Here is a 21372-nt window from a genome sequence, read left to right on the forward strand (position 1 = left end):
CAGCTCACAGTAGCCTCAACCTCCTTGGCTCAAGCAATCTCAGCCATTTCAGCCTCCAGAGTAGCTGGGACCACAGGCATGTGCCAACACACCTGGCTATTTTTTTTTTTTTTTTGTAGAAATGGGATCTCTCTCTGTTACCCAGGCTCCTAACACCATTTTAAAAAGATAACAATATTTGACAATATATCGTTAACTGCCACATGAAAGGCCTTGATAAATGCTATGGTCAAAAGTAAAAGATACATTTTAGCTAGAATGATCAAAAATCAGAGCCAAGATGGGCATGGGAATAGAGTGGAAACATTAGCTATGCCAGTAATAAGAAAGAATATCTGCATAAACTGGAAATAGAAAAGTGAGGAGAAAGGGGCAGGATAAAAGGCTGGCAAGCAAAGGTAAATTCTAAGGATAGTGATTAGGCCAATCTCAGAAAAACATAAAAAGAGAATTGCAATTCATCTTTTCCAACCAAAGTCCTTTAAAAACCTTACAGAAATGTATCCCTCTTTTTTTTTTTTTTTTTTTTTTTTTGAGATGGAGTCTCGCTCTGTCACCAGGCTGGAATGCAGTGGTGTGATCTCGGTCACTGCAATCTCCAACTACCAGGTTCAAGCCATTCTCCTGTCTCAGCCTCCTGAGCAGCTGGGATTACAGGCGCATGCCACCACACTCAGCTAATTTTTCCATTTTTGGTAGAGATGGGGTTTCATCATGTTGGCCAGCATGGTCTCAATCTCCTGACCTCGCAAAGTCCTGGGATCACAGGCATGAGCCACCATGCCCGGCCCCCTCTTCCAAGTGACTCATGACTGGAAGTGGATTCCTCCGGTAGTATAAAGGAAGCTTAGTAAAATGAAAAGAGGTCTGAACACATCCAGGATTCTATCCCCACCTGTGCCACCTCAATAGTCCTTGATAATCTTATACATAAAAGGAAATAATCTGACTCATGTGGATTCTGAAAGCAGATAGAATGTCAGAAACTGCTAGGGCACTATTTACCAATACATATGTGCAGATCCCAACTGGTAAATTTAGCAGGCATTATATAAAGGCTGGGAAGCCATACTTAATAATCATTTCAGAGGATTAGAATGCATCTGATCCACAGAAAATGCAGGAAAGCCACTAGATTAAATGCTTGTCAGACATTAGTGGCACATCTTGTGTTAAAAACAAAAACAAAAAAGGCCTAAATTTATTATGTTTTAAAACGATTATACACATCAGAATATTGAGACAAGATAGGAAATGTTAGTTTCATAGGCCTATAGCTATCAGTCATTGACTACGTACCATTTTTTTGCCTTTAGAAGATCACAATGGTAATTCACAAAGAACTGTTGGCAGAAATAGGGTAGAGAAGAAAACAGCAAAAAGAAAAAAGTATTTAAGTTTTAAAATGTCAAGTTTTTAAGACTGTTATGAAAATGGTATCAGTAATGCAGGAGTCAGCAAACATTTTCAATAAAAGCCCAGAGAGCAAAAGTTTTGAGCTCTGCAGGCCAGATAGTCTCTATGGAACTACTTACCTCTGCCATTGTAGCCATACACAGTAAGTAAATTAATGGGCATGGCTCTGCCACTGAAAATTTACTCAAAGAAGGAAATACAACCTGGATTAGGCTCACAATCTGTAGTTTACCAAGTGTTGATATAATGGGGAAAAAAGTATTGTGATAAATTATTAACTTCAAAGTTTCAGTTGTTTTATCAAAACATATTTTTTACATATGCAATTGCAATGAGAACAAACTAAAATTAGTATTAAAAAGGAAAAACTTCACACAAAATTTGGTAAGGAGAATTTGCTTTAGGACTTGTACCCATGCAAACCTATTTTAATCAGATAAATGAGACCCAGCTGACCAGTATGGAAATCTTTAGTTAAATTAAAATTTTCTGAAATCTCTGGGAAAAGAATAAAATTGACAGCTCCACATATTGTACAACCATAGAAAATCAATATGCCCTACAAAAACCTTCAGAACAAAACGTGAAGTGTTTTCAGCGTCTGTAAAATGAGCTGAGATGCTTTATCATTAATATAGTTCAGAAAAAAACTAGGTAATCTTTCTTCCTTCCTTTTTAAAAATCTGTGCCCATCGAGACAAATTAAATGCTTAAAAAGTTACAAGCAATATTTCACACATGTATATACACAAACAGAGTGAGAAAGAAAGAGACACAGAAAAAGGTATGCTTGAAAAATAAAGCTTTAAGCAGTCTTTCTAAATTTAACTAATGAATACAATCATCTTGTTAGGAAAAAAAAAAGTTGCATCGACTGACCAGATGACATACAATATTAATTCTGGTTTAATGAAGAGAAAAAACAACAGTTCATTTTCACAACCATAAAACGTGCTAATTGTTCAAATGAGTCCTCCTGAAACAAAGTTGAAAAAGGCATTACAATTCTGATACCCTTCATATGCCAACAGCTGCAGGCTCAGACACGCTAACTGGTAATGAGACTTCATTTAGAAATGTATCACACATGAATATTATATGCACACCCCAGTGTGTCAAGTCATGTAATCACCAGTCTATTTAGCTTCTTCACACAGGAAAATGGAATTGGACTACCTGGTGCTCATCTCTGAGGTTTAGACACTGATAACAAAGATAAATAATATCATCCTATATCACATAATTTCAACCTTCCTTACCTACTGAAATCAATTATTTGGGTCTAAACCTAAAATTATAGTAGTCAAAGTTGAAAAGTGAGTGAAGCATATTACTCAAGAAAAAAAAAGAAAACAGAATCCTCTTCTCTTTCTAAAGGATAATGAGCCTGAAATGAAACAACCTTTTTAAAATTGTTTCTTTTGTAATTATTAAAGTTTTTTTTTCTAGAATGCAAACAAGAATAAAAAATGTAGGCTGAGCGCGGTGGCTCATGCCTGTAAGCCCAGCACTTTGGAAGGCCGAGGTGGGCAGATCACCTGAGGTCAGGAGTTCGAGACCAATCAGGCCAACATGGTGAAACCCTGTCTCTACAAAAATACAAAAAAAATTAGCTGGGCATGGTGACATGCACCTGTAGTCCCAGCTACTTGGGAGGCTGAGGCAGGAGAATCACTTGAACCTGGGAGGCGGAGGTTGCAGTGAGCCGAGATCGTGCCACTGCACTCCAACCTGGGCAACAGAGCAAGACTTCATCTCAAAAAAAAAAAAAGGCTGGGCGCGGTGGCTCACGCTTGTAATCCTAGCACATTGGGAGGCCAAGGCGGGCAGATCATGCGGTCAGGAGATCAAGACCATCCTGGCTAACACGGTGAAACCCCATCTCTACTAAAAAAAACACTAGCTGGGCGTGATGGTGGGTGCCTGTAGTCCCAGCTACTCGGGAGGCTGAGGCAGAGAACGGCGTGAATCCAGGAGGCGAAGCTTGCAGTGAGCCGAGTTTGCACCCCTGCACTCTAGCCTGGGCAACAGAGCAAGACTCCGTCTCAAAAAAAAAAACAACAACAACAACAAAAAGGAATGAAAAATGTTTACACCACAAAGTTTCCACAGTTGTTCTGGAGATCACATTATTTCATATATATGTGAGATTTCTAATATACATATTTGATATGTCAAATACATAGTTTATTATATATATATTAAAATGGCAGAACCCAAGATTTTAAGCTTACCAAAAATCCAAAAAAGAATCAATATCCTTACTCTTTAGTAGTATTCAAAACTGAGCACATGAGATACAATTATGGTTTTTAAGAATGAACAGAACATAAATATTTTGGGGAGAAGTATCTATAGGTCTCTCATATTTTTTCATGTCTTGCAACCAGATACTGACAGCCTTTCAAATTATCCTTTCAGGAACATTTGTGTAGCAAACAGCCTTAGATAATAGGGACAGTGTTTTCCTCTGGAAAAAAAAAAGAGGTTTGCGGTCTAGTTTAACAAAGATAATGTCTCCTTCCAGGGAAAGGGTCAGGCAGGTTTACTGTCCATTATAAAAGATTCAGGGTCCTCAGGCTTGGGGTTCATCTGCAATGCCAGCCACTGCACATGCAGGTGTCTCCTGCCCTTTATACTGTCCTGTAGAAACTGAGGGTTGGTGACCTGCCACAAATGATGACACCTTGCCTAATGCTGTCCCTCTGTGACTAATGAACGGTTCATTTTTCCTGACCAAATATTCCCCTGTCTTCTGCTAGCACTGAAAGTATGGCAAAGTAGCTTCAGGCTCTTCATAGTTCTTGACAATATATTTTTAAAGAAATATGCCTTAAAGGCAAGTTATACCATGTTTAAATAAACAGTGTCTGTGGATATCTGACTATCTCTTTTGACAATTTAGACTGAATGAGTAAACACCCTTTCTCCCTTGCCCTTCTTTGCTATGGAGGCTGAAATATCAAAGTTTCAATATACCACTACCTTTGTAACGTGGAGTGACCCAGTGGCCTAAATAATATGGAAGAGAATCGGATAGAGGAAGCAAGTAGGTGGAAAGGTACTGTGGCAGCTTTTCAATCCAAGATAAGCAGACAGACATGTGTGGTGCTGCCCTTCTCCTTTCCTGCCTTGTATCCTTAAAAAATAATAAGCTGCAGCAGGAATTCTACAACTGTGAAGGAAACAGAATGAAGATAAAACGCAACATGCTAAGGAAAGGAATTACAATCAGCCAGAAAGAGCCTGGGTCTCTGACAGCATTGTATTGTTAAATGGGTATTGTTACTTTTAGCCAACTTATATACTCAGTCTGTGTTGATGAAACTTATATATAATGCAACTTATATGATGGATCGGTGTGGATAAAATAGTTTTAAAATTTTACTCTCCAAAAATTAGATTGGTACTTTAAGCCAAGGGTTGGTGAAGGACCACCTAATGGTCCAGTTTGGTCTGGCTCATTTTTGTAAATAAATTTTCATTAAAATATAGCCATGCCAATTAATTCACAGACTGTCTATGTCTGCTTTCCCAGTACAGAGGCAAAGCTGACTAATTGCCAGAGACCATCTGGCAAAGTCTAAAATATTTACTATCTGGCTCTGTACAGTTTGCTGACCCATGGTTTAAACCATTCAACATGCCACTTTCGGAAACAATCATTTACTCTTGTTTAAACTAAAATCCTCAAATTGATTTCCTAAAATTTGAATTGAAATCATGTTTAATACTTCGTATTTTAATACTAAAGACAAAACGAATGTGGTGTCGCCTTCTCTTTGCCACCAACATGGAAAACACTTCCCAATTATTTCTTTTCTATGTGCAATAGAGAAAACTTTAAAAACAGATTTAATAAGTTATAATTAACTATTCTAATTAATCTTTCAGAGATTATCACAAAATTAAACAGGGATTCTTAAGAAATAACTAGGGCTATTAATATTATAAATGTAAACTAAATCTACATATTTGTATTATTATTAATTTCTAAAGAGAGATGGCATTTTATACATTAAAATCAGTAAGAATGTTATAAAAAGGTACTTACAGATTCAATTACATCAATAAATATAAAAATGTATTATTGGTAAATGTAGAATACACCATATTTTCCAATAATACTTACAAAAAGTAATGCATAAATAAATTAACCATGCATTACACACCTGAAAAAATCTTATTTGAGCTACAGACCTTTATAAAAAATAATTATAAGTAATTTTGTTTGGTATTATATTCTATTAATCTAAGTTTTTCAAACTTCTATGACATGTTCTAATGAGTTTCAACTTTCTTCCCCTTCTTAGTATAAATGTACACTGCCATATTTGGTCACTGTTAGGGATTGAACGGTGTCCCCTAAAAAGATATGTTTAAATTCTAACCTCAATCCTACCTGTCAATATGACCTTGTTTCAAAACAGCGTCTTTGCAGCTGTAATGAAGTCAAGATGGGGTCACAAGGGCAGGCCCTGATCCAAAATCACTGGTATTTTTATAAGAGGGAAATTTGGACACAGACGTACATACACAGAGAACACTGTGTGATGACAGAGCAGAGAACAGACTTACGCTGCCATAAGCTAAGGAATGCCTGGAGCTACCAGAAACTGAGACAGACATAGGAATTACCTATTCTAGAGGGTTCTGAGGGGGCAACGCCCTGCTGGCTGACACCCTGATTTCATATTTCTTGCCTCCAGAAATGTGAGAGAATAACTTTCTATTGTTTAAGCCACCCAGTATGTGGTACTTCGTTACGGCAGCCCAAAGAAACGAATACAGTCACACATTTGTGATTATATGTGAAAGTGGTATATTATAATCACATGGTCAGATATTCAAAGTAATGCATTTCAATAGGACATCTAAACTACCTTTCAGTTTAATTTGTTCTTCAGTGTCTCCACTGAACAACAGTGCCTCAATCTCTATTATTTTAATCTCTAAAAGGCACTTTTTATAATGATCTCATGTGTGTCTTGCTGTTTACAGCACAGCTATGAACCATTGATGTATACTTGTATAGTCAAACAAAAACTCATGCTCAAACAATAAATTGGAAGAGACAAAAGATTAATATCAAAAAAAGATTTAGAAAACTGAATGGTTATGAAGTACTTCACATCAAAACAATCAGACATGAATACTATTTTACACCCTACCCAATTAGCACTGAATGCTAATCTGTTTGGCTTCTTGGAAACTCCACTTCTTTGTTAAATCACTGAAAAACAAGACTCTTCTTGGGCTAGGTTTCCAAGCACTCTTCAGGCTATAGGATTATCATTGTAGCTTGTCTGTTTTATAAACAAACTTCAGTTTTATAAGAAACTGCCAAAGGAGCTTTCTCTAACTAAATAACAACTCTGCCACTTGAAAGACATCATTCATCAACTTTCTTTGTGGGAGTATTGTTATTATGAAACTAAAAGCAGGCATTCTTTCTTGAGTGCTTCTAGATTTTAATTATCAAATTTTAATGTCATCAGATATTTACTGAAAGGAAAACATGAGTTTTAATAAGCTACCTAAGACTGAAAAACATGAAAGGTATTCCACTGCAAAGCCAAGTTCACTTGAGTCTTGTGAGTTTGCTTATTATATATAATAAATTGGTATCATTCTCAGGAATATATAAACATTTAACAAACGCTCATCTGTGGGGAAAAAAGTCCCCAATTTTAATATCCAACTATCATATGTGTATAATATATAATCTGATTTAGAAGAAATTAAAATACTTGCAATAAGTTTTAGTTACTAAGAAACCAGGAACTGGGGACTGAATGGTATTAACATGGGGCTTTAAATAAAAAATAAATAAATAAATAAATAAACTAAATAAATGAAATAAATAGCAAATAAATGTATTACAAGTAAGCATTTTATTAAAATTTAAAAAGCTAATGGTGGAATTCATTTTAATTACATCTGAATAATGTTGTTTTCTTTTGTATTTTGTAAAATATACCCTAGAGAGGAAACTGCTATTTAAAAAAAAAAAAAAAAAAAACTTTCACTTTTCACTGAAAAATCAATAAGAAAATTACACTATATATAGCTAGCTAAGCAGCAGCGGTGCAGTTAGCCAAATACGTAGGGCCATAAAGTCCTTAACGGTCCTGCAAGCTCTCACCTGCCTCCCCTAACAGACTCCCTTTGTTTAACTCTGAAAACATTTGTCTAAATAACTTTCTTGTGGCCTCTACTTTCATGGTGTGTTAAAGAAATGAGCCCCTTGATTTCTAAACTTTAGAAAAGTCTGTTCACATCACTCAGATGCTTGAAATATGCATAAAAACATTCTCATCAAGATAAAATGAACTTTTTATTTATTTACAATAAATCAATCTCAGAAGATTTTTCAAGCTTTCTAAAGCAAATTCTACTTCCTATCTGGCAGACATACTTCTACATAAGAGATTGATTACTATTTGTCTTCTGAATCCAAGTTAAAAATTACTATTCTGAAGTATCAAAAATTCATATTTTCATTCCTCTAGTTTCCCATTTAAAAGGAAAAAAATGCCTTGAATGCAAACAAATATAGAAAAAAATGAATAAAAGTATATGTTTATATCATAATACTTGTATTCAAAAGAAATTAGTTGCCTATTTTGATTTATTTAGAAATATTTTCTACTTGCAATTTGACTTTGTCCTCATCAAATTCAAAGTAATTGCAATTTTCACCATTAGTAAACAAAAAAGGAGTAACAGAAAAACTAGGTTAATGTTTTAAATGTAAAATTATTTTTAATGATGAATATAAGCCATTCTCTTTCATGTATCATTACATATTTCACAGAAAGATATCCAATATAGTATTATTTACTTATAAAATACAAACCTTCTTAAGATTAGTTCTCTTACAAATAATTACAATAACGAAAACAATATTTTTACCAGAAACTACTATTAAAGTTGGAAAATTAACAGACTGAGGTAGCCAACAGTAGCATTTAGTCTGAAACAATTTAATTTTCATTTATGATATTGAAATGTCTGAGGCGAAAATGTTATGAATATCCAGAAAATAATTTAATAACTCAAAAATGTAGATTGGAGTCAGGAAGCCAAAGTTACAAAGAACACTGGGAGCAGAAACGGCATCAGAGCATGAGATTTCCTGGCTCCACATTCCTATACTTAGCTAAACAGCACTTTTTTCATTTTCTTCTCACAATATACAGAGCTGACTATGAGAAAATGCGGTAATTGATGTAGTATTATAAACATGCCCGTTAAACTGTGAGGTCCAGTAATTATTAAAACTACCACTTAAAACACAGATTACACATACGAATCAGTCTCTTTATATGGTGAACTGAAAACCTATGAAGACTTGCAAAACTATTTCAATGACCACGCTATCAACATTTGTATAAATATAAATTTAAGCATTTAAATTACTACTACTTTATTCTTTACTCAAAGCAATGATATCATACAGTAATATAAGGAAAGAAAGTAGGTTTGTTTGCAGCTTTTGTTTTGTCATTGCTCTTGTTATTTTTGTGGTTGCTGTTGTTTTTGATTCAACTTTTAACTATGTATCTTCAATGTACCAGTTGCAAAATGTTTTTCGGTACACTATCTTGTAAATAACCAACACAATTAGAAACAGCAAGCATAGTGATCTGTAGTTCTTTAAGGGGAAAGGCACTTTATCAATGGAGCAGATTACAAGTTATTCTTTGTTTAGCCAAATGGTCAATGGAGAAAAATATTTCTGCCCGATTTTAAATAAAGGCTAGCTTCTTCTAGAGCTAATTTTTCTATGTCAAATACTTTTTTAAACTACAAAACATGTAATCCTCTACCACACATACACACACACACGCACCCCATTTTGTCATTTATTTTTTCTACAACACTGGTTTATAAGGCATAGTTCAAGGGCTCTGAAATGACATTAATGTTAATGTTAATGTTAAGGCAACACCTACGTTTTCCTCTCTGGCCAGAGCTTTTGTTAATCTTTATTTTATTCACAGTCTATCAAAGGCAGAGCTATTTTTTCCACCTCAGTTGACTTTTTTTTTCAGTGGCTGTCTAGCAGTGTGTAGGAAGGGAAAATGGGTTGTAGCACCCTGGCTCACTCAAGCAGTTCAAATATACGGAAAATCTCAGTATCCTTCGGCCATCATCTCTGAGCGTTTTAAAAAACACAGTGGCCAACACCAGACCTTGCAGAGCAGCTGATTAATACATACTTTTCAGATGAAACAAATTTTACTATTAAAACGGTTAACTGATGAAACTGCCAGTCAAATCGCAGAAGTGCCTCCTGTCAATTACACATTTGTTAGCAATGACAATTGCCATTTTTACTTGTGTCACTAAAACTTTAAGTAACATGATACTTAAAGTTTCTCCTTTTCTCTGGGCTTCAAACTACAGACTTCTCTACATGTTCTTTACCCTCTCTCTACACATATACACACATACACATGCAAGCTTTATGCTTGCCAGAAATCACTGAATTACTCTTCCCAGAAATGTCAGCTCAGAATGGTTTAGACACCCGGCTGGAGGAGCACCAACTCAGTGTGACATTGAGCTGTTTGTAGGAAAAGAGAAAGAAAGAAAAAGAACAAAACAAAACAAAAGAACACCAGCAACAGTAACAATCTGGGAAAAAAGATATAAAAAATGGAGGTTTACTGTATCAGTCTGGGGAGGCATGCAGCCTCTTCATGCCTTTTCTCTACTAGAAATCATTATCTACTCTCAAGGCAAAAGACTTTCACTGTGCCCTAAATATCTATTTCAGTAGCATATAATACAATTATATAACTATAATTTCTACCTCTCTCCTTCTACACAGGACCTAAGTAACCAGGAAATGTATTGAATGCCACTTACTTAATTATTTATTTTTCTATTTATTACATTTATATAAAATTGCTTTAAAATTCAGGCTACTCATTCATCATTATCAATCAATCAAAATTTTAAAAAGCAATCAGTTCAGAACTGACACCTAAACTTTTTCTCATCTCCCTTTATATTTATAACAATTCCACATTTATTGTTGACACAACAGAGGTGCAGGAACATTAAAATATGCATTTTGGGCCGGGTACAGTGGCTCACGCCTGTAATCCCAGCACTTTGGGAGGCAAGGCGGGCAGATCACCAGGTCAGGAGATCGAGACCATCCTGGCTAACATGGTGAAACCCCGTCTCTGCTAAAAATACAAAAAATTAGCCAGGCATGGTGGTGGGCGCCTGTAGTCCCAGCTACTTGGGAGTCTGAGACGGGAGAATGGCGTGAACCCCGGAGGCGGAGCTTGCAGTGAGCCGAGATCCTGCCACTGTACTCCAGCCTGGGTGATGAGCAAGACTTCATCTCAAAAACAAAAACAAAAACAAAACGCATTTTGACTCATGTACTCATCCAGCACTATTTCTTCAATAAAGTGGGCAGAATCACATGAGGTAATACTGATTAAGTCAATTAACTCCAAATTACTGTTTCTACTATTACTGTCCTCCATTTTTTGTGCAATTATAGTAATGCCCCTAGTGAGCTACTTACAGAATCAAAGAAACGATTCTTTAGTGAATTTATAATATTCCCAGTAATGAGCGTTGTCATACCTATTAGGTGGAGTCATTCTACTAACTTTGTTGCCTAACTACCTTTGATTGTTTTGCTTATGTAGAAACATTTCATAGGAGACTTTTAAGTTTTGATTGGTAATGTATAGATTTTCATAGATTGATAGAACTCATAATGCTGATTTTTCACAATGAGGCCACTCTGTACATGAAAACATGCTAAGAAGACTCTTCTATGTTCTGTAGAGCAAAATGCCTCAGAGCTCCGTGTGCAATGGCACATTTTAGACTCAGTTTGCATTTGGAATACTATGGGAACCTAGAAATGAATGTGTCCAAATATATTACTAGAAAAAGAAGCCCAGTTCGAAAGTTTATATGCCTGTTATGGTATACCAAGAATGGTACATTATTATGAATTATTATGAAACATTTATCAAATGTAAATCCTGCATAAACACAGCTGGCCACAGAACACTTGTCAGTAAACAGAACAAAGATGAGAGTACTATCCAATTAAGGATATGCTATATCAGCATAGAAACTAATAAATTTTGTCTTACGGTTGCATTTAGGACAGTGAACAAAATTCACTCGGACACTTAAAATGTAGGCAAGAATACACAGAATGAGTGACACCTCATTGTGAACAGTCAGCATTATGAGAGCTATCAAAATCTATGGGAATCTATACATGATCAATCAAAACTTAAATGCCCCCCATGAAATGTTTCCACATAAGCAAAACTATCAAAATTATCAAATGGAAATTATAAAACATCTACTGAGTTAGAAAATGTTTCAAGTTTCCACAGAAGATGTAAAAGTGGGATACAAGTTGACCACATCATATATGATTACATCCAATTAAAACACTGTATCCACTCAAAATCCTAGTCAAAGAAGTTATATACCTTATCAATGTCCTGATATCCTAAAGAGTAAAATTTAATGGATGACTTGGCTGGATCAGGAAGAATTTCAAAACTACTAACTTTGAAAAAAGAATTATAAAGACATTTGTAAAGAACTTAGTTTTATTAGGTCAATGGCAGAAGTACAATGTGAAAAATAAAATTTTAATATAAATATCTGGCTTTCCAAGATGTTAGCAGTTCTTGAAAAGTCTACAAGAATAAACAATCACTATAATATTTCTCTACCTTACTTCTGTCACATTGTGACAACTCAAATTCCTCTTGTTACTCCTGGAGAACTTTAGAGCATTAATTAATGCTAAAAGGCAATTGAAAGATTCACCACCCTCAAGATGAATAAACTGTGGCCCAAGAATATTAAGTGATGAGCCCAAAGTTACATAATTGGTTAGACGTCTACGAGTATGTTTGGGTCCATCTCTAATTAAGAGAGAAAATTATAAAAACATAATTATTTATGCCATTTTACATCTGGAAGAGGGTTTTTTATGTTTGAATTTGATGGTTTTACTTGTTACGGGTATTTGGCCAGTATTCATAGAAAATTTAGAGTCCGCATACCTCCATAACTGAATTTTCTATTTTACAACCCTGTGCTGTTATTAGACAGAATGGGGCTAGTTTTTCTGACCTGAAAGAAATCTTAGAGGTTTCTTAAAGGTTTTCCTATATGTCAGAAAACTAAAATACAGACAGGTTAAGAGTCTCACACTAAAATTTAACTAATATATTCAGACATTATATATTTTCATTAATAATGATTTTCCAATTTGGAAATCTAAATAAACTATCACTATCACGAATATTCCATATATATTTAAGATAGCCCAGAAATGGAAAACTCTATCATTTTCTTTATTTTGTTTAAGATAGATCCTGAAATTTAACATTAAAATGGCCAAACAACAAATTTGAGTGAGGATCTCTAAATGAAGAATCCTGGCTATAAAATTAGGATTTGGTTGATGTCAATTCAGTCTTTGAAAGCCCAGTTCAGTTTCTCACTTAAGTAAAAATATACAGATGGAAGTTACATCTCCCACCCACATCTACCACATCCGCAGATTCAATCAAACTATGTCTTTAAAACACTTGTCTCCAATACCAAATTCTGGTGTGGATGTGGAGCACCGAGAACTGTCATTCGTTGCCAGTGGGAATGAAAAATGGTAGAGCCACTTTGGAACCAGTCAAGGAGTTTCTTACAAACTTTCTTGAAAGTTTCTTATGTTCTTTCTAAACTTATGCATACCCTGAAAATCCAGCAATCTTGCTAGGTATTTTACCCAAGTGAGTTAAAAGCCTAAATCCACAGGAATACCTACATACAAATATTTATTGCAACTTTATACATGATTACCCAAAAAATGGAAGCAACCGAGATGCAGTTCAAGGTGTGAGTGAAAAACCAAACTGGTACAACCACACAATGGAGTATTCTTCAGTGGCATAAAGAAATGAGCTACCAAGTTATGAAAAGGCACGGAGGAACCTAAAATGCAAATTGTTAGGTGAAAGTCAATCTGAAAAAGTTACATATTGTGTGAATCCAACTACATAACACTGTGGAGAAGGCAAAACTACGTAAACAGTGAAGAGATCAGTGGTGGCCATGGGTTCAAGGGGGGAAGTGAGACAATAAAGTAGATCACGGGGCATTTTTAGGGGAGTGAAACAATTCTATATAATACTGTAATGGTAGATACGTGACATTATGCATTTATGGAGCATAGAACAGTGCAAAACATAAAGCGGACCCTAATGTAAACTCTAGGCTTTAGTTAATAATAATGTATAACGTATAGACAATAGTTTATCAACTGTAACATGCCACACCAATGCAAGACATGAGTAGGAGAAACTGCTTGGGCAGAGGAGATTTATAGGAACTATAATTTCTGAATAATTTTCCTGTAAACCTAAAATGGCTCTAAAAATAAAGTCTATTAAAACATTGAGAATACTGTCTCATGAACTAGCTATTATCGTGAGTAAATTTACGTAAAGCTATTAATGTTAAAAGCAAATACAGTCATGAACCCTGTAATGACATTTCAGTCAAGGACATTTCAGTTAATGACAGACCATATTTATGTTAGTGCTTTAGTAAGATTATAATGGAACTGAAAAATTCCTATTACCTAGTGATGTCATAGTCACCACAAGGTCATAGTGCAACATATTACATGTCTGTGGTGATGCTGGTGTAAACAAATCTACTGTGTCACCAGTCACATAAAAGCGTAGCACATATAATTATGCATAATACATAATACTTGATAATGACATTATAAGTGACTATATTACTAGTTGATGCATTTACTATACTATATACTTCTTAACGTTATTTTACAGGGTATTCCTTCTACTTATTAAAAAATATCTAACAGTAAAACGGCCTCAGGCAGGCCCTTCAGGAGGTATTCCTGAAGGCACTGTTATCACAGATGATAGCTCCATGCATGTTAATGCTCCTGAAGACCTTCCGGAGGAGTAAGATGTGGAGGTGGAAGACAGTAATATTGATGATCCTGACACTGTGCAGGTCTAGGCCAATGTGTGTGTGTGTGTCTTAGTTTTAACAAAGAAGTTTATAAACTTTTCTAAAAACTTAATTTTTTTTTTTTTGTTCATAAAAAATTCTTTATTCAGCAAGATAAAATGTGTATTCTTTATCAGTATGCATTTCACATTAATACAATTGTACACTAATCTAAAAAAAAACCTCAATGAATTCAAAATATTATCCTTATACAGACCATGAGTTCTATACAGGAAATAATAATCGTAGAAAAAAAAAACAAACAACCAACTTAATTTTTAAAATATTTTAAAGCTTATAGAATAATCAAGAAAATATTTTTGTTAAGCTAATTGTTAATACCAGAGTCAAAAAGTAAAAAAAAAAAAAACAAAAACTAAAAGTTTATGAAGTTTAAAAGTGACACTAAGCTGTTCATATTGGAGAAAGAAATTTTTTTTATATAAATTTAGTGTAGCCTAAGTGTAAAATGTTTCTAAAGTCTGCAGTAATGTACAGTAACAGTCCTAGGCCTTCACATTAACTTGCCATCATTCACTCACTCACTTTCAGAGCAACTTTCATTTCTGCAAGCTCCACGCATGGTATACAGGTTATCCATTTTTATCTTTTATACAGTTTCTTTTTTTTTTTTTTTTTGAGATACAGTTTCGTTCTTGTTGTCCAGGCTGGAGTGCAATGGCACGATCTCAGCTCACCGCAACTTTCACCTCCCAGGTTCAAGCTATTCTCCTGCCTCAGCCTCCCGATTAGCTGGGATTACAGGCATGCACGACCACACCGGGCTAATTTTGTATTTTCAGTAGAGATGGGGTTTCTCCATGTTGGTCAGGCGGGTCTCAAACTCCCGACCTCAAGTGATCCACCCGCCTCAGCCTCCCAAAGTGCTGGGATTACAGGAGTGAGCCACCGCGCCCAGCCTTTTATACAGTATTTTTACCATGCCTTTTCTATGTTTAGGTATATTTAGACACACAAATACTTACCATTGTGTTGCGACTGCCCACAGTATTAAGTACAGTAACATGCTGTATAGATTTGCAGCCTAGGAACAATAGGCTATACCATATAGCTTAGGTGTGCAGTAGGTAATACCAACTAGCTCTTGTGTAAGTACACTCTATGATGTCCACACAACAATGAAATTGTCTAAAAATGCATTTCTCATAAAGTATCCCCATAGTTAAGTACTACATGACTGTATACAAAGTGATTCACATTTACCCCAAAACAATTACATGGTGACGTTTAGGTTAACTATTAAGTAAAAAGCAACATAAATGACCTTTACGCCAAAACATCTGAAATATTCTTCTTACCTGTCCTGTGACTGTTCTTCATACATTCTCTCCTTGCCTTCTTTAAAGAGTCTTATTGCCCGTTTTGACTTTTTCATGAGGCTATCAATGTAGATTTTAAAGTACTCATTCTCACTGAGTTGGGCAAGTTTCTGGTTGTCATCATATTTACTCAGTATAAGTCGTAAATGCTGATATGTATCAGGCAAAATATCAAGTATATATGGTGGGCTATTTTTCAACTGAAGTTTGGGATTTTGGCACAGTCTTACCTAAAAACAAAGATAAAAACAAAATAAATCATAATATTTTATTTCACAGAAAAATTAAAAAATTATAGAACCATGTCCTATTTCTTCATTTTCCATAATATAAATTATGATCTTAACTTACTATCTCCAATTTATTATTAACTGACAAATATTCACTTTTGTCATAATCTAAATAAGTCCTATTCTGTTCTCCTACATTCAATCTTTTCTATATCATACCCTTACTTTGAACCCCTAAAGCTTTAATTCTAAGATACCTCACTGTGCATAGGTTAACAGAACTCCAGTATGCTAATCACTGTATATCACTGATAGTCTTTTTTTTAATAAAAATGAGGAAATGGGCCTTTTCTGTTAACAACCAATGCCTCACATTTACATGTTATTTTACTACATTGAACTCCCGGCTGGTGCTGTCTCATAGTTTGTTAATTAGTGTTTTGGTGTACTGTTCCTGAACCCCGAGGAGAATAAAACAAAGAGGTGCAATTTGAATAACTGAGTTATTAAGTAGTAAATGTGTGTCAGGTCAGAACCAGTCTTTTCCACCTCCCCATACTGTCTACCACGCCTATAAACATGTGGCATATAACGGTTCAGTCATCCCATCACAGGTGCTGCCCAACCACTGGGGCGTTCCCGGGCTGCCTGCAGAACTGAAAGTACCTTCTGCCAGCCAGAGAAGGTAGTAATTCAACTAATGTATTCACTTCTACATGTTCATGTGATTTAGCCAAGAGTAAGATAGTCTACCACATTCTTATCCCTCCAGAAAGGGCATAATGAACTCTTCACATAATAACTTTCAAATGATATCATTGAGAATTGCACAATAGCATTATGTAGTGTAATGGGACAGCACTCTTTAAAAAGGTTAAATGTTCACATAAAGATCATAAAGATACATGGCTCTCTTCTAAGGCCCTCGTCATTTTTTTTTTTAATAAAATTGTCAAGAGTATAATATCTTATTTTATTTATTTTTTTAAGATGGAATCTCAGTCTGTCACACAGGCTGGAGTGCAGTGGCATGATCTCAGCTCACTGCAACCTCTGCAGCCCAGGTTCCAGCGATTCTCCTGACTCAGCCTCCCAAGTAGCCGGGATTACAGGTGCCTGCCACTGCGCCTGGCTAATTTTTATATTTTTAGTAGAGACGGGGTTTCACCATCTTGGTCAGGCTGGTCTTGAACTCATGACCTCGTGATCCACCTGCCTCAGCCTCCCAAAGTGCTGGGATTACACATGTGAGCCACCGCACTTGGCCTATGAGTATAATATCTTAAACATAATTGGCTAAAGCCTCCTGTTGGGTGGCACTGGAGTTGCTGTGGGTGATTTTGGAATCTGGCTAATGGAAATTTGAGTTGAAGATACATTTACTTTGGGTTTAGTGAAAGGTATATGTGAGGCATACAGTCACTCCTGTAAAATGGTTTAATTACTGTCAGCAATCCCAATGAAACTGAAATAAGACAGGCAAAGAAAGAATATATGATCTCACTTTCATATGCAGAATCTTAAAAGAAGGAGTTAAACAAACAGAAACAGAGAGTAGAACAGTGGGTGGGCCCCAGGGATGGGGAGGGGAATAAATGGAGAGAAGAAGGTCAAAGAGTACAAATTTGCAGGTATGTAGGATGACTAAAGATCTAATGTACAGCATGAGGCCTATAGCTAATAATACTGTATTCTGAAAATTTGCTAAGAGAACAGAGTTTACATGGTCTTACCACAAAAAGGTAATTATGGAAGGTAAAGGATATGTTAATTTATTTGATGTAGTAACCATTTCACTATGTGTATATATATCAAAGCATCACGTTATACACCTTAAATAAATACAATATTTTTTAAATCTGTAATCGAATTTTTTTTAAAAGATGGTTTCAGAAACACTTGAAGTGCCCAAATGCTGACTAGCCTATCATGCGAACAGTGAAATCCAATTCAAATCTGGCAATTTGAATGTGTTTCGTGGCACCCAAAACTGGAAGTATATGTGGCAATGGAAGAGAATCAAAGTATAAAATGTACGGAGCCAAAAACTAGTGCAGATTATTTCTCTAATCATTTGTAGATATACCTGTTTTTTAAAAATTATAGTGTTTTGTGGATTTTTCTCATTCTGAAGAAAATTCACTCTCATACACAATTTGATGTTTGTACTTTCGTATTCTTTATATTTAGAAAGATTCTTTTAAATTAGGTAAGTTTCAGGGGGCATAAAACATGGATCTGCCCCTGGGCACCCATAAAAGTGCCGGGGACAAATAAACAATTGAACTACAACAACTTCAAGCCTAACAAACACAATAAATCAAGGAACCAACAAATTTAAAAAGTACTCTTATAGCACTATCACACTTACTTTCTTAAAGAAACTGACCGGGCGCAGAGGCTCACATCTGTAATCCCAGCACTTTGGGAGGCCAAGGCAGGCAGATCATTAGGTCAAGAGTTCAAGACCAGCCTGGCCAACATGGTGAAACCCCGTCTCTACTAAAAATACAAAAATTAGCTGGGCGTGGTAGCAGGTGCCTGTAATCCCAGCTACTCAGGAGGCTAAGGCAGGAGAATCATTTGAACCTGGGAGGCAGAGTTTGCAGTAAGCCAAGATCACATCACTGCACTCCAGTCTGGGCAAGACAGCAAGACTCCGTCTCAAAAAATAAAAATAAAAATAAAAATAAAATAAAAAGAAAAAAAAAGAAATCATTGGGGATCAGGGTTTTTTTTGGGGGGGAGTACACGGGGAGAAAAATCTGGCTGAAATTTCCAACCATCGGCCCTAATTTAGGATAATATTTTTCACATTAACCCAGGGCATGATCATATATTCTTCCTCTTTGTAAACAATGCCTTAAAGCAGAATTGTTGAGTATATAACCAACAAACTAATGGATTGGTTGACTGCTATTTTTTTACACAAATAGTTTGACTGTATTTTTCCTTTATTTTTACAATTGAACTCTGAAGTATCAAGTATTCAAATTAATAACCCAAAGGTACAGGCTTAGTTTAAAAGTAATAATACTATTTTAATCTCCTAGAAAGTCCTTGGAAATGTAGAATGGCATCTCATTTACTAAATAATAGCAAATCTTTACAAAAGTATAGTGAAAAGGGCTGACAGAGCTTTTTTACCCCCCTTTTAACACATGATACATTAGTATAATCAGAGTTCATTCTGCCCTAAAGATTAAGTCCCAAATATGTCAATTATTTAATGCTTGAAAAAGAATACAGTTTTTAAATTATTTAAACCAAAAATACTATCACAAGTACACATAAATACCAAGAATATTGCCACCAACATTCTACAGCAGGCATGGTTTAATTTCAGCAACATAAAACTTGGTGCAACATGACACAGACTGATATACTATTTTCTTGTAGTTTGGGGACCAGGCAGCTTGAAATTCATTTCCTCTTCTAGGGAACTTTTTAACTGATAAATACAAAATTTCTGTCAGGTATTTTTTTTTTTTCAGACATTCCACATAAATATTCTTTGACAGAAACGTTTACATTTTACAAATATTTAATTCACTATTCTTTATCTGAACTTTTTTCTCATTTGCTTTATTTAAAACTGTAATTCCATGTGGGAATTTATCGCTTTATCAGGTGGAAATTGTTTGAACTACTATATGCCAGGTACTGAGCTTAGTGCTAGGAAATTATAGATGACTAGAACATACTTCCTGATTCAAAGAGATGCAAAGAGTCTGGCAGAAGAGACGTAGTTCTCTATAATTAACTTAAGAGCAATGTAATTCTTGCTCTAAGGGATCGTAGTAAAGATTCCATCCAATCCATTCATTTCCAGATTTAAAAAAAAACTAAGAACTAGAAAGATTAAGGGACCATTAAAATATCATTAATCCAATACAAGAGCTTGCATCTTCTGAATCTCGGACTGATCTAACTATATCACAATTTAATTAAAATTAGGCATATAATTAATGATCCCTGCTAAACTCATTTACATTTTTATTTTATTCCATTTGCAAATTTACATAAAGTTCAGGACCCATTTGTTAATTCAACAAACATTTATGTGGCAGGCATTGTTTCAGGCTCTAGGGAACAGAGAAAGTAATAAATCACACACCTGCCCTCAAGCAGCTGTCCAGTGGGAAAGACTGGTGGCTTAGGAAAAGAATTACAGGAGAATTTAGTGCTATAATGGAGGCAAGTACAAACTGCTACAGGAGAAAAGCAGCAGCTCACTCATTTCTACATAGACTGTCAGGAAACACATACTTAACTTTGTCAAAAGGAGTATTCTAGGCAAAGGAGTGTGCAAAGGCTTAAGAGACACCAGAGAGCAAGCATGTTAAGAGAGGAGTACACGCAGCTATTCTAAAAGGTCGGAGCATAGGAAGGAAGGCTGTGAGTGAGTAGTACGAGAGATGTGAAATAGGCCAGAGTCAGCTCATCAAGGCCCTGTAGGCTAAACTGTTGTCTAAATTTGCACTTGGGAAAGTGCAATACACAATGCTGAACTACGGTATGCCGCTGAGTGCACAGTTCATCAGTTGGATTACTATTAAACCCTGTGATTTATGACAGCTTCTGCCAAAAATGAATAACCCTACATCAGGACTATGACTTCTAAGCAGGTCAAATTCAATTCCATTCAATAAATATTTATTGAGTACCTGCTATGTGCAAGGAGTTGCAAAAGCCAGGAAAGAAAATTTGCTTTTCTAAAAGCAGTATATTAGAGAGAAAATCAAGCTCACCACAAGGGTCAAGTTCAGATTCAAATGGTTACACCTCTTCTAGAAATAGCTAAATTGCTTCCTAGAATGAAGGTTGGTACTAATACAGAAGAGCTTTGATATAGAACAAATCTGTAGTCACATTATAAAATGATGAACTTTTTAGGGCACCGATTGGTGCATAAAAGAATTGGTTCGATAGCAATATTGCTCTTTTCATTTGAACTAAAAGGCAAAACATTTATTATTGGAATTAGGCTGAAAATTCCACTATAGTCATTGACTCAAAAAATTTGGAAATCACCAGTACCAATTCCTTTTGACATGTCAACACTGAAATACAGAACTAGAACCTAACTAAGGTTACTGCTCAGAACCCTGATAGCTGGTCTTGAGAATCAGGAACTGTCTCCATACCAATATACAACTGACTTTTATATTTGCTTAAATGTATTAGAAATGTTTAAGGAGACTCTCTCTGTACATGTAGTCTGCATTGTTTCACATAGATAAAAATATATTATTAATAAATTGGCTATGCATTCCAATATATAAATATGTATTTAAATACATATATTCAACCATATCAAAGCAAAAGCA

At 35.3% G+C, this 21372-nt stretch overlaps 1 protein-coding gene across 2 annotated transcripts in view; it reads right to left on the reverse strand.

Moving 5' to 3' along the window:
* Window positions 1–21372, reverse strand: part of CBLB (Cbl proto-oncogene B, E3 ubiquitin protein ligase) — a 213040-nt gene that overhangs the window by 181110 nt on the left and 10558 nt on the right. For both annotated transcript variants that reach the window (XM_011995286.1, XM_011995280.1), the window contains exon 3: window positions 15792–16042. In XM_011995286.1, coding sequence (XP_011850676.1) covers window positions 15792–16042 — 251 coding nt within the window. The remainder of the gene's footprint in view (window positions 1–15791; window positions 16043–21372) is intronic.

This window comes from Mandrillus leucophaeus, unplaced genomic scaffold, assembly GCF_000951045.1.
Source record: "Mandrillus leucophaeus isolate KB7577 unplaced genomic scaffold, Mleu.le_1.0 Scaffold113, whole genome shotgun sequence".
Classification (NCBI taxonomy): domain Eukaryota; kingdom Metazoa; phylum Chordata; class Mammalia; order Primates; family Cercopithecidae; genus Mandrillus; species Mandrillus leucophaeus.